This window comes from Miniopterus schreibersii, assembly GCF_964146895.1.
Source record: "Miniopterus schreibersii genome assembly, chromosome: 6".
Lineage (NCBI taxonomy): Eukaryota > Metazoa > Chordata > Mammalia > Chiroptera > Miniopteridae > Miniopterus > Miniopterus schreibersii.
The window spans coordinates 74546427-74558688 of NC_138107.1; the positions used below are offsets into that span (position 1 = coordinate 74546427).

The 12262-nt window shown below is 40.4% G+C and overlaps 1 protein-coding gene across 7 annotated transcripts in view; it reads right to left on the bottom strand.

Annotated features, from left to right (window-relative positions):
* NHSL1 (NHS like 1) overlaps positions 1-12262 on the bottom strand; it is a 193570-nt gene that overhangs the window by 51997 nt on the left and 129311 nt on the right. For 6 of the 7 annotated variants that reach the window (XM_081141375.1, XM_081141373.1, XM_081141377.1 and 3 more), the window contains one exon: positions 3935-4087. In XM_081141375.1, coding sequence (XP_080997501.1) covers positions 3935-4087 — 153 coding nt within the window. Of the gene's footprint in view, positions 1-3934; positions 4088-7081; positions 7659-12262 lie in introns of those variants that run through there. The other variant, XM_081141378.1, reaches the window with a different exon arrangement.

Consider the following 12262-nt stretch of genomic DNA (forward strand, 5'->3'; position numbering starts at 1 on the left):
TCCTCTCCTAAGGAGGACTGGGAGAGCAGGGGAGGGGGCTTCCCAATGCCACTTCTCTTCCAGCTAACTGAACTCTCCCTCCCTATGTGCCCTCAGCATCTCATACACATATCTCCAGTACACTACTGTCTGTTTGCTTCAGTCCTGACACAAGAAAGCAAGAGCAGCTCTTTAAAGTTAAGGACCCACAATCTTTTACCCATTCATTTAAAAACTCCTATCATACTAGAGAAGTGATGCTCAAATATTTATTAAACTGTGTCTATTACTTGCCTTTATATCTTAAATCAAACTTAGTTTTTTAATAACATTTTTGGTAAACCTGGTGCCTTCCTCAATCACTCTACTGACCACTAAGCATTTCTGCTTTGCTTTAATAAGCAAATGTTTACAACACTTAGTACCCACTGTATCATTTCCCTCCGTATTTTATGATTCTCGGGAGCAGAGCAGAGCTCCCCATAAAAATTGACACAATAGTTCATACAATGAGCACTTAATGACTATGAAAAAACACCAACTTGTTTAACATTCAAGGGTAGTATTTCTTCCTTAAAATTATGGTAAAGGTCATAGTAAGAATAGAAGAAACAAAATAGCTTACTCATTGTGAACACTTAGCTACCTTTCTAGATTTTTAAGCAAAGAGCGTGAAGGTCAAATTAACTTAGACTGATATAACTTTACATAACATCATACCTTAATAGTGTCACATATTCAGGGGCTGATTTTTTTCTTTTTAACCCTCACTGATAAAGAGGCAATAAGTACTCTGCACTCATTTCCTGTTTATCTTAGCCTGCTAGCATGGTGCAGGGGACGTGGTACGTGAAGTCCTGTAGATGTGATTAAAAGTAAATAAATGAAGAAAAAAAGAACTCAGATGCTTTCTTATTTCATCTTTGTCAACCACTGTTCTTACAGTTATTATTTATCTACAACCTCTTAAGGAGTATTTAAATCCAGACTTTACAAGTTGAGCTCTGCCCTGGCTGGCTGGCTCATTCCGCACACCAACAGGTTGTGGGCTGGATTCCAGCCAGGGCACATACCCAGGTTGCAGGTTCAATCCCCAGTTGGGGAGTGTACGAGAAGCAACTGACTGATTTTTCTCTCTCACATCAATATTTCTCTTTCTCTCTCTCTCTCATCCCCCCTCTCTAAAATCATTAAGAAAAGCATGTACTCAGGTGAGAATTTAAAATTTAAAAAAAGTTGAGCTCCAAGAGTTTTCCAAAGTTATTAATTTTATTAATGGTAAATCCCTTCAATGATCCATCTTAGGGCATTAAAGAAATTACTAAAGCATTTACCTTTTCAAAATTAAATCCAAGTATAGGCAAAACCAGTGATGATGATATTTTATATGGATCTACTGAAGAGTCAAAAAGAAAAGAAAATCAGAAAAATCTATATGCAGATGTTTAATTTTCTAAGGGAAGGAAAGAGCAGCTCTGGTTTGATACTTGAAATACATGAAAGAGGTAGGGAAGCACAGTTTCCTGGACAGTGATTAAAAAAAGCTGGGCCTGAATATTCAAACTCACACATCCTTCCGAAAGCTTTCTCTACAGGCCAGGCCAGGCAGTGCAGCGCTCTGAGAGGAATGCTAACAACTGCACTGCCTCAGGGCTTGGTCCTGGGAACAGAGCCATTTAATACTCTAATTATTTGGGGGAGGAAGGTGAGCTAGAAGTAGAGAAGCTCCTTGTCAAAATTTACTAAAGATAATCCCTAAGAACTGAAGAGATCTAGAAGAAATTGTGGCTGGATTTACATGCATTACGTGACCAATATCAGGAAGGCAAAGGTCAACTCCAAGGCCATACAAATGAGCCCGACTAATGCCATTCTTCTCATTTAGTCACTAAGTATATAGGGCTCCTCAGGTTAATGAGAAAGGGAACCCACTAATGCCCTCATTTCTAGACAGTTAAATGCCAAGACTATAAGACACATATGAGATCACCTAAGTGTTGTAAGATTAAAGGAAAAAGGGGGCTATGACCTATGGTCTGTATGGGTCTGTTCAGAATTCCAAATCTACTGTGAATCCTTGATAGTTATTGCTTCTCTCTCTAAGCAGAGGTTATCACTTTCTCTAACTCCCATACAGCAATTTCTGGCCCATCTAGAGTATTTTGCACATTGTGATTTGCACTATAAATAAAAGTATAAATTCCTTGACAGCCAAGACTCTGCCTTTGTATTCTACACTTCTGCCAGAATAAGAGTTTTCTTTATATATATATTTATTTATTTATTTTATTTTATTGATTTTAGGGAGAAGGAGAGAGAGATAGAAATATCAATGATGAGAGTCACTGATTGGCTGCCTCCTGCACGCCCCTGTTGGGGATCGAGTGTGAAACCCTAACTGGGAATGGAACTGTTCATGGGTCAATGCTCAACTGCGGAAGCCAAGCAGGCCGGGCCAGAATAAGATTTCTAACAAATGGTTGTTGAAAGCAATACAGTGCAGTAGTTAAGAATATGAACTCTGTAGCCTGAGGCTGTCCAAGTCTAAGTCCTGGTTCCACCACTAACTTTGAGATGGCGGGAAAGTTTCTAACCTTTGTGTCTCCATTTATTCACATATAAAACTGGCACAGTAATAGTAAGCAGTAGGATTACTATGAGGATTAAATGAGATAATACCTGTAATGGCTGAGAATGGTACTTGGCATATAGGTAAGTGTTCAATGAATATCGACTAGTAATCAGTAGTCATAGTAATCGGACATTAATGAATGAATTACTTAATAAATGACTGATATAAAACTAAGAACTATCATAAAATCTAGACAGGGTCCTCATGCTGGGTATTCCTTGAATCAATGACAGTATTTCTCCCAGATTTAAGTATTTCACAATTAGATAAAATACAGGATGCCAGTTAATTAAATTTTAGATAAACAACAAGTACTTTTTTAGTATAATTTTGTCCCAATATTTCACAGTAGGAGAAAACTGGTAAAGCAGCATCTAGTAGATAAGAACATTGGTTTGCTGTGTTAAGAAAAAGTCTCTTAAATCTTAAAAATCACTTTTCCCTCTTCTAAAGAACTTCTTCCCTTCTTTACAACTTTTAGGAAGCCCTCCCTTGTTACACATTTACACTCCTTAACACCAGTAAGTTGAAGTAAAGATGAGAATTTTAAACTAGATATAGGAGGACACGCTTTCTGTATTTCCAGCTGACCACAGTGTACTCTGCCCATCAGAAGCCCTGTGGGTGCTGCCCAAGTTCTGATAAATCAAACAATTTGCCCTCCTTCAGAGTCTACATAGCGGTCCCCTTTCCTCCCAACTCGAACTACAGAGAACAAACTATTAAAAAGTTTAGCTTTAACAAATTTGCTTTGAATACTTACAGTGGTTTCAAAAAGCCAGTGGCAAAATTTCTCGTGTCAGCAGGGGTTAATTGGATTAAATTAGTACTGGTGCTTTATTATTTTTTTAAAAATATATCTTTATTGATTTCAGAGAAAGGAAAGGAGAGGGGGAAAGAGAGATAGAAACATCAATGATGAGAGAGTCATTGATCGGCTGCCTCCTGCACGCCCCTGACCAGAGATCGAGCCTCCAACCAGGGTATGTGCCCTGACCGGGAATTAAACCCCCATCTCCAGCATCCTAGGACAACGCTCAACCACTGAGCCACACCCGGCCAGGCAGTACTGGTGCTTTAAACTCCCTAATGGGTTTCTAAACTGGTGTGTGTTCTTTGAGAATGTATCTATAAATAGGCAGGTTTCTACAGAAACCAGAATATATGAGGCATGTAGGCTGAGAGTATTACGATATCTCAAAAAGACACCACACACTATACGTTCATTATAAAGAGGTTTTCTTTTACAAATATCAATCAAATTTATGCTTTCAATTTTAATGGCCAGTCATCCAAGAACAAGCCTGCAGGTCGCGATCTTACCCCTCAGTACTGATTTGAGGTTGAGCTTGGCTTGGCGGTGCAGGTCCTCCAAGCAGGGGGGTCTTGTGGCAGGAAGGAACACATTCTCCTGCTGGTGCCATGGAGCAGTGTAGTGGACAGTCCATCTACTCTCCTCATCTAGGTTGGAAACCGCTGTAGAAAGAGAGAATCAATTCAGCTGTCAAATGAAACTTCACTGGCTCCAAAGGTATTACATCAAGATGGGTTCTTGGTGCCTAACACATCCATGGGCAAGAGCCCGCAAGAGGGAAATCGAGCAAATGAGATTTAATCTTAGACTCCAGGGGTCCTTCCCACAGTGTTTTGTCTCTAAAGGAACTGGGCAAACTATCCATCATGTTTTGGTAGAAATGTTTACTCAGTTAATTGCTTCCTTGAATTTTAGGCCCTCCCTCTAATCCAGTGTTAGAAAATGACTGACAGAATTGATAGAGACCTCCAGTTCCTACTGAAGTCCACTATGGCAGGTATCTCTTATTCAGTTATTCGGTGTCACTACATCAGTAAATGATAGTGTCAAAACAGAAGCAAATTTCCTACTGAGTTGAGACCGAATATTTTCTCCCTATAACATTATTTTAACTCATCACTGTTATAAACTCAATTAAATTTAAAAAATTAAGCACAAACATTCAATGTAATACATTTAAATAGCACATCTAATAGAAGTAGAAATCAATTTGTGCTACAAAATTTTCTCTGTATTTCTTGCTTTCATGAAACACTTTTATATTAAAATGTTTTTTAAAAAAATTCCAATGTAATTTACTTTTCCCAACACAATCCAATTCAGCACAAAAGAGATGAAAACATTAGGCGGGGGAAGGGGAGACAATAGGTAATCATGAGATAATACTAAATCTCTATAATAATTTTCCTTTATTTCCCCCTAAAGCTTGAGATCTCTTTGTCTATTTCACTTTCCCTGACAACATAATGTAAAATGGCATGCCAGCAGAGCACCAAACAGATTCATCAACAATTTTTAAATATTTTCAATATATCTGCCACTGTAAGCCAAGCACAGACTACAGGACTATAAGAGAAAGACCCTATGCTGAGTCATTTACAGAGGGTGACAAGTATAACACCTGCAAAATCAGCAGATACTACAATTGTGTGTCAGGGGCAAGTCTTCCCTAACCCTGAGTACACACTGGGCATACCCATGTCTACAGATACCACATCTCTGGTAAACTAAACCATAAAACAGATTCTCAAAATAAAATGAACAAGCATGCATGAACTGTTGAACTTTCTACTTGAACATATTTAAAATTAACACAGTGAGCCTGGCCAGGCGTGGCTCAGCAGCTGAGCGTCGACCTAGGATCCAGGAGACCACGTTTCGATTCCCAGTCAGGGCACATGCCCGGGTTGCAGGCTTGATCCCCAGTCAGGGGCGTGCAGGAGGCAGCCGATCAATGATTCTCTCATCATTGATGTTTCTATCTCTCTCTTCCTCTCTCTCTCTGAAATCAATAAAGATATATTTAAAATAAATGAATAAAAATAAAATTAACACAGTGAACCCCAAAGCACCTCTACTAGAGCTAATATAAAGATTAAGTGAACTCATAATGTAAAGTCTTAGCTCACAAAATAACTCATGTAAAACCTGGTGGCAGGAGCAGTGAAATAACTCCAAAGGAACCCCTGACTTTAGAACCACCATTAAGGAGGGAGGTTGGCCTTTCCCAGCACTCGCAGGAACCTGCCACAGGTTAGCTCTCACTCCACAGACCATCTTTTCTACAGCTACAAAATTCTACAAACCTTGCTTCCAAATAGTTCATTTCCTAAATGATCCCCTCCCCCCCTTCTGCATCAATTGCTAAATGGAAAAATAAACATTGAGAACTAGACATCAAGTTAAAAACAGAAATGTCCTGTGTGTTTTCTGCTTTTAATGTTTGACAAAGAAGTATGTAAATTAGGCACCTTGTATTTCACGTAACCTCTTGTTGAACAAATGTTTCGCACGGTGTATACAGCTCTTAATCTTAATACATAACATCCACAAAGACCTTAGTTCTTACTTACGTATCTGAAAATCTTGCACAGTGTGGAACTCACCATATGCACCCCAGAGGAGCGGAACCCTAGTTAATTACAATGTTTTGTGCTGATGTCCATTTATTTGAAAGACTGAATTATATCCTTCATAGTTGGAAAATATTGAAAATTGAAACTCTTCCTATTTGCCAATTACAAATCAAATCGAAGTAATGGTACTCGAGTCTGTGTAATCACACCATTAGTCCCACTGTACAGCTACCAACTGGCTGCTATGAAAGAGCAGGTGTCTCTTCCCTGGTTTTCTCATCTTGCGAGGGAAGATTTTAATCATTTAATCAGTCTACCCAAAGGCAGCCTTCGAGCAGGAGAGCTGCAGAAAGTGACCCCAGGGTGCAGTTCTTTGTTGCTTTCTCCAGAGTTTCTCTTACCAAGGGCTCCTACCCATGCACATTTATCCAGTTGAAATCACTGGGCCTAAAACTAAAGAGAACTAAAACTCAACAACCAATGATTATGTAAAAATAAAACCAGGTATGTGTAAAAATTATACTTTTCCAGGGAATGAAGAAGCAACTGCATTAAAGAAATTGAAAACCAATGGTAAGTACACAATGAAGCCACTCCACAAAAGCTGTGTACTTCACGACTGACCAGCCTAGACAGAGTCTGTCCTGCTCTGAAATACAAAACAGAGGAGTGCCGGGACAGTTAGAGGATCATTGCCACCAGAAATATGTGACACATTACACAGAGGTTCCCTGCACAGTAAGCCAAAGAATCAAAAAACCATAATCAGGGTGGACATGAAGTAAATACAAGGTTCCCCCCTCCACCTTCTTCAAAGGGCTTTTGAGAAGCACAAAAGCTGTAAATTCACCTGAAATCTGAACCACAAATAAATTAGGCTTGCTGAGATCGCATAATTCTGCCCTGGAGTTACAAAAGTCTGAGGTATTTGAATGGAGTTTAACTTGTGTCAATTATGCTGCTTCACACTCTAATTCCGTCTCTCAAAAGATGAAATAGTACATAAAACGCGTGCAAACACACACACACACACACACACACACACACACACACACAGTGGGGAGAAAAGAAACTACTTACTTTTCTTCTTAAAAAGTTTAAAGAAAGACTTGATCTTTGCATTAATGAAGACCACCATTTCCAGGATGCCCACATAGGGCTTCGAAATTTAAATCACATTAAAAGCTCAGTCCAGCAGGCAGGTGGCAAGCTGCATCCTTCTACTCCAGATTCTAACTCCTTGCTCTGTTCTCATATCATTAGACATCTGCCCGGGTTGATGTAACTTAGAGGTTGAGCTTATTGTCAGGCAGTTACAAACCATTAACAGTCCTTGAACCTGAAAACCTCCCACTGAAACCTTATCTTTAAGGCTGAGAGCCGCCAGTGACAACATGTGCAGAAATTGAAAGCCAATCAGGGTTCTTATTTGCATGAGAGCCACACCAGTCTTTCTGCCTCAGGGCTCATTTATTCAGTTTTCTCTCCGACAGATCAGAAGTTTCTCCTCTCTGGAGTCACAGAATGGTACAGGCTGCCTCTAAGGAAGTCGAGGTGAAGCCAACATAATCCCCATTTTCACTAGGCCACGATGAACGTCCGGATCTTTTTACTGCAGCCGGCAAGTTTTAGAGCAAGTCTGTGTTGATTCTTTGACTCTCCAGTTAATTCAGGCATTGGTACTGATTTAAGGGGAAAAAAGAGCCAAACTATTGTTTCCCCGACCACGCCCCCAGGCTCGGCCTGCCACCCCAAAGGAGTGTTTACAAGCAGTAAAACTTTACAACAGAATATCCATTGAGCTGTAAGTGATGACTCAGTTGCATTTTCGTGCAAATTAGTATGCCCTGACTTCTCTCCCAGTTTTTTTTTTTTCCAGCCAGCGACTGAGAATCAGCAATGAAATTGCTCCAAAGTTTGATCTTATTTGCATCTAGCTGTCACAACTCCCTCCCTCCCCAAGACCCCAACTTCCCCACTCCAGGAGAAATTAGATCAAGTAATCATTCAAAATAAAGTACCCTAATCATTTAAATCTGTATTTTAAATTTAATTATCATCTAAGCACCTGGCTAAAAAGTTACACACACACACACACACACACACACACACACACGCGCGCGCGCGCGAGCTTCCCGAGGTGAGGAGAGTAATTTCAAACAGACATTATTTGGGTTTCTCCTTAATGTGACTATAATGCTGTACTGAGTTCTGGTTCTTTTGTCCATTTGTACTAACCTCAGAGAACTGGGGAAACACAAATAGAGAGAGTGTCAGAAATGGGGTATAAGTGGCACCAGACAAATATATTCTGGGCGAAGGAACAGGAACAAAAGGAAAAGAGTACTGATCAGGAAATACGATGAAAACGAACAAAGGGCAATAATGCTCCTCACATACCTCCCCAATTCCACTTTACAGCAAAGCAGCTTTTGAAACACATTAGACAACTTCTTGTTTCATAGCTTTGGGCCAGACTTATAATTGAATGGAAAAATGTAATAATCCACTAATTCAAAACACTTAGTTTATAACAAAAGCTCTTAGTCAAAGAATAAAATTTATATAAGGGGCTCCCTCTAAGGAAAGCTTTGGAACGATTCCTCCGCAAATCTTTCCCCTCCCTTAAGCTTATACTTTGAGCAACAACAAAAGCAAAGCAAACAACAACTAAAGCAAATATTATCATATTACCATACATATTATTACAGATTTCCAACTCGTGTTCTTTCATCCTATACAAAACTTTACTTAAAAGTAATTACATGGCCAGATGGCAAATGAGAAACAACTGAGACTGTAAGTTAAATTATACAGCTGCCTTAGATTGGGGAGCAAAGTTCCCCTTAGGAAAACAAATGTATAAGCAGCAGAGCTGCCTCTCACCTCAGCGCAGCAGGCGGGGTAGTAAGTGTTCTGGGCAGAAGCACTCATACCCACAACCTACCAGGTGAATGTCACCACACACACCTGCAACTGAAAACAGCATGTGGCTTTTCATGTATATAACAATGGCATCCGAACACTGATTCATTCATTAAAAAGGTAAATATCGGGCACATGCTAAACACCACTCATCTGGGATACATCGGTGAGGTCCCTGCCCTCATGGAGCTTACATTATGTGATGATCAACTACAATGACATGGTACATTGGACGTGGTAAGTGCAATGGACAAAAGGCAAAGTTGAATAGGATGAAAGGAGTTCTGGGGACGAGCAGGTGGCCAGGTTACAGTATGAAATAGAAGTTGAGGTAGACCTCACTGAAAAGGTGAAATCTGGGTAAAAAGTTTAAGGAGGCGATGGCAATAAAACAAAAATCTGTACCGTGGATCTCATCTGCTCTCGTTTTAAAGAGGGAGGTCTACTCACTGTGTAGTGAGACTTTTCCAGTCCACCAGGACGTGAGAGAGGTGCCCTCAGAAAATGAAGAGTCATGCACGGAGTACTTTCTTTCCTCAGTCAACATTAAGCTGGTTACTAATAACCACAAGCCACTGTCTGGTTACACACCCATCAGTGATGAGTCTCGGGGCAGAAAGCAGGCTTCCACCCCACATCCCAGGCACTTGGTCCTCTATGCTACCTCCTAACTCCCTAATTCCAGATCTTCAGGTAGCAACCAAGTAAGTCATGGTTTTTGTTGTGTTACATACTACGTTGTGTTTTGAAAGACCTTGTTAATTATAAACATTTCCCCAATAATTTTATCATTTCCTCATATTCTGCATGTAAGCATAAGAACATCTTATAATGTGCATTGCCTCGATGTCATACATAGCTCATAAAAGAGCCATGTTTCTATGGAAATATCTAGTAATTTTTAATTGCTCAATTTATACATTCAGCAGAAAACATATAAATCCACGGTACTTCCTATTCCAATGTTAGCCCTATAACAGCAGCAACAGTTAAACTAAAGTTCTAATATTCCCAGTGTGGAAAACTTGATGGCCTAGCACAGGAGTGAAGAGCCAACCCTGGAGCCACCCCGCCCAGGATGCTGGCTGCTCGCTGGAAGAGTGCCCTCTCCATACCTCGGTTTTCTTATCTGTAAAGTGGGGGTGAATAACAGTATTTATATTACAAGGTTATAGTGAGAATTTAAGTTATTACTGACTAAGTCCTTAGAACTGTACCTGGTCTGTGGTAAGCATATATGTATTTGTTGGATGAATAAAATCTTGAGAGACAGTTAAGCTGCCCTAAGCTTAATAAAGGGTCAGTCATGCTTTGACGGACGGGAAGTCCAATTCCCAGACCTCGGCTGTCTTTCTTCCTGTCCCGAGTGAAACTGCCAGCTCATGAATGAGCGCTCAAAACCTGTCACTTCCATTTTTCTGCACATAGTATCTTTTTTTTCTAGAGCCTACAATTCTCTAATTATTAAAACAATAACAACAAAAACACACCTGCCAGTGGTCACCAGTGAACTTCTAACTAGCAGGGACGGTGCCGGTGCTCCTTTTCTCACCATCTTTCTCATCACATGCTGCGAAGGACCAGTGCTCGAGCCCCTCCTTCTCTAACACTGGAGCTCGCTACAGGCGCCCTGAACAGCACGGATTAAACTGCTCGGGTCCACTTAGACGCAGAGTTTTATTTTTATTTCTTTATTTTTTAAAATTTATCTTTCTTGATTTCAGAGAAAGGAAAGGAGAGGGAGAGAGATAGATAGAAACATCAATGATGAGAGTGATTGATCGGCTGCCTCCTGCACGCCCCCGACTGGGGATCGAGCCTGCAACCCGGGCATGTGCCCTGACCAGGAGTCAAACCCCAATCGCCTGGATCCTGGGTGGACGCTCAACCGCTGAGCCACGCCTGGCCAGGCGAGATGCAGATTTTTAAAAATAAATTCTGCAAATGTATTTTCTCTTCCCTTTGATCTTCTTAATAACATTTTCTTTTTTCCAGCTTACTTTATTGGAAGAATATAGTATGTAATATATGTAACATAAATATACATGTTTATCGATGGTCTATGTTATCGGTAAGGCCAACAGGAGTGAAGTTTTGGGGGAGTCAAAAGTTATACATGGATAAAAAAAAAAAAATTTTAATTAAAAAAAAAAGTTATACATGGATTTTCAACTGGGTGGGGCTTGGCACCAGAAACCCCGGGGGTCACCTGTGGTTCCTTTCCTACATTTGACTGCTGCTTCTCTGATTCTGACAAACTGTTAACAACCTCAGAGTCTTCCTTAACACTCTGTCTATGCTGTTTACTCAATATCCTTGAAACCTTAATGATTTTGCTGGTGAATTATGGCCGTGGGCCAAATCCAGCCGGCCTGTTTATGAGTGGTGGAAAAATATTTAAAAGAGAAGAATATTTCATGACACATGAAAATTATATGGAATTCAAACTTCAGTGTCCAACAGGAAAGCTGTAATGGATTACCACTACCCTCATCTGTTCATCTGTTGTCCAGGGCAACTCTCGGGCTGCAGGTAACAGCAGAGCTGAGTAGCCATGTGACAGGCAGTCTGGCCTGCACAGCCAAAATTACCGACTATCCAGACCAGTGATTTCCCACCGGTGTGCTGCGGCACATTGATGTGTGGCAAGAATTTTCGAAACATGCAATACCTGACTATTTAATCAGGGGCACTGACCTCTTCTCCCTTAGATTGTCAAATAAAACAAATGACAACAGCCAACACAACTGTAGCCATCCGATGTAACTGAATCAAAATTATACTTATTTTTTGTCACATCACAGAATTTTAGTAATTAGTTTGTGTGTCATGAGATGAAAAAGGTTGAAAATCGCTGGTCTAGGCCTTTATAGAGAAAGGCTGCTGACCCATGGATTAAGCTTCTGCCTTTAAACACCCTGCTCAACCTTCATCTCCATCTACTCTTTCATTTGTCTGTCGTCCAGTTCCATATTGCTAACCTCTCTCAAATTTCCCATTATCTCAAACTGAATGTCTAATTTAAAAAATTTTTTAAATTATATCTTTATTGATTTCAGAGAGAGGAAGGGAAAGGAAGAGAGAGAGAGAGAGAGAGAGAGAGAGAAACATCAACGACGAGAGAGCTGTCATTGATCGGCTGCCTCCTGCATGCCCCACTGGGGATCGAGCCCGCAACCCAGGCATGTGCCCTGACCGGGAATAGAACGGCGATCTCCTGGATCCTAGGTCGATGTTCAACTGCTGAGCCATGCCTGGGCAAACTGAATGTCTAATTTAAACTGTCTGCTTTCCCCCCAAAACCCTAGCTTCTTATCAAGGACGCTCTCATTTCTA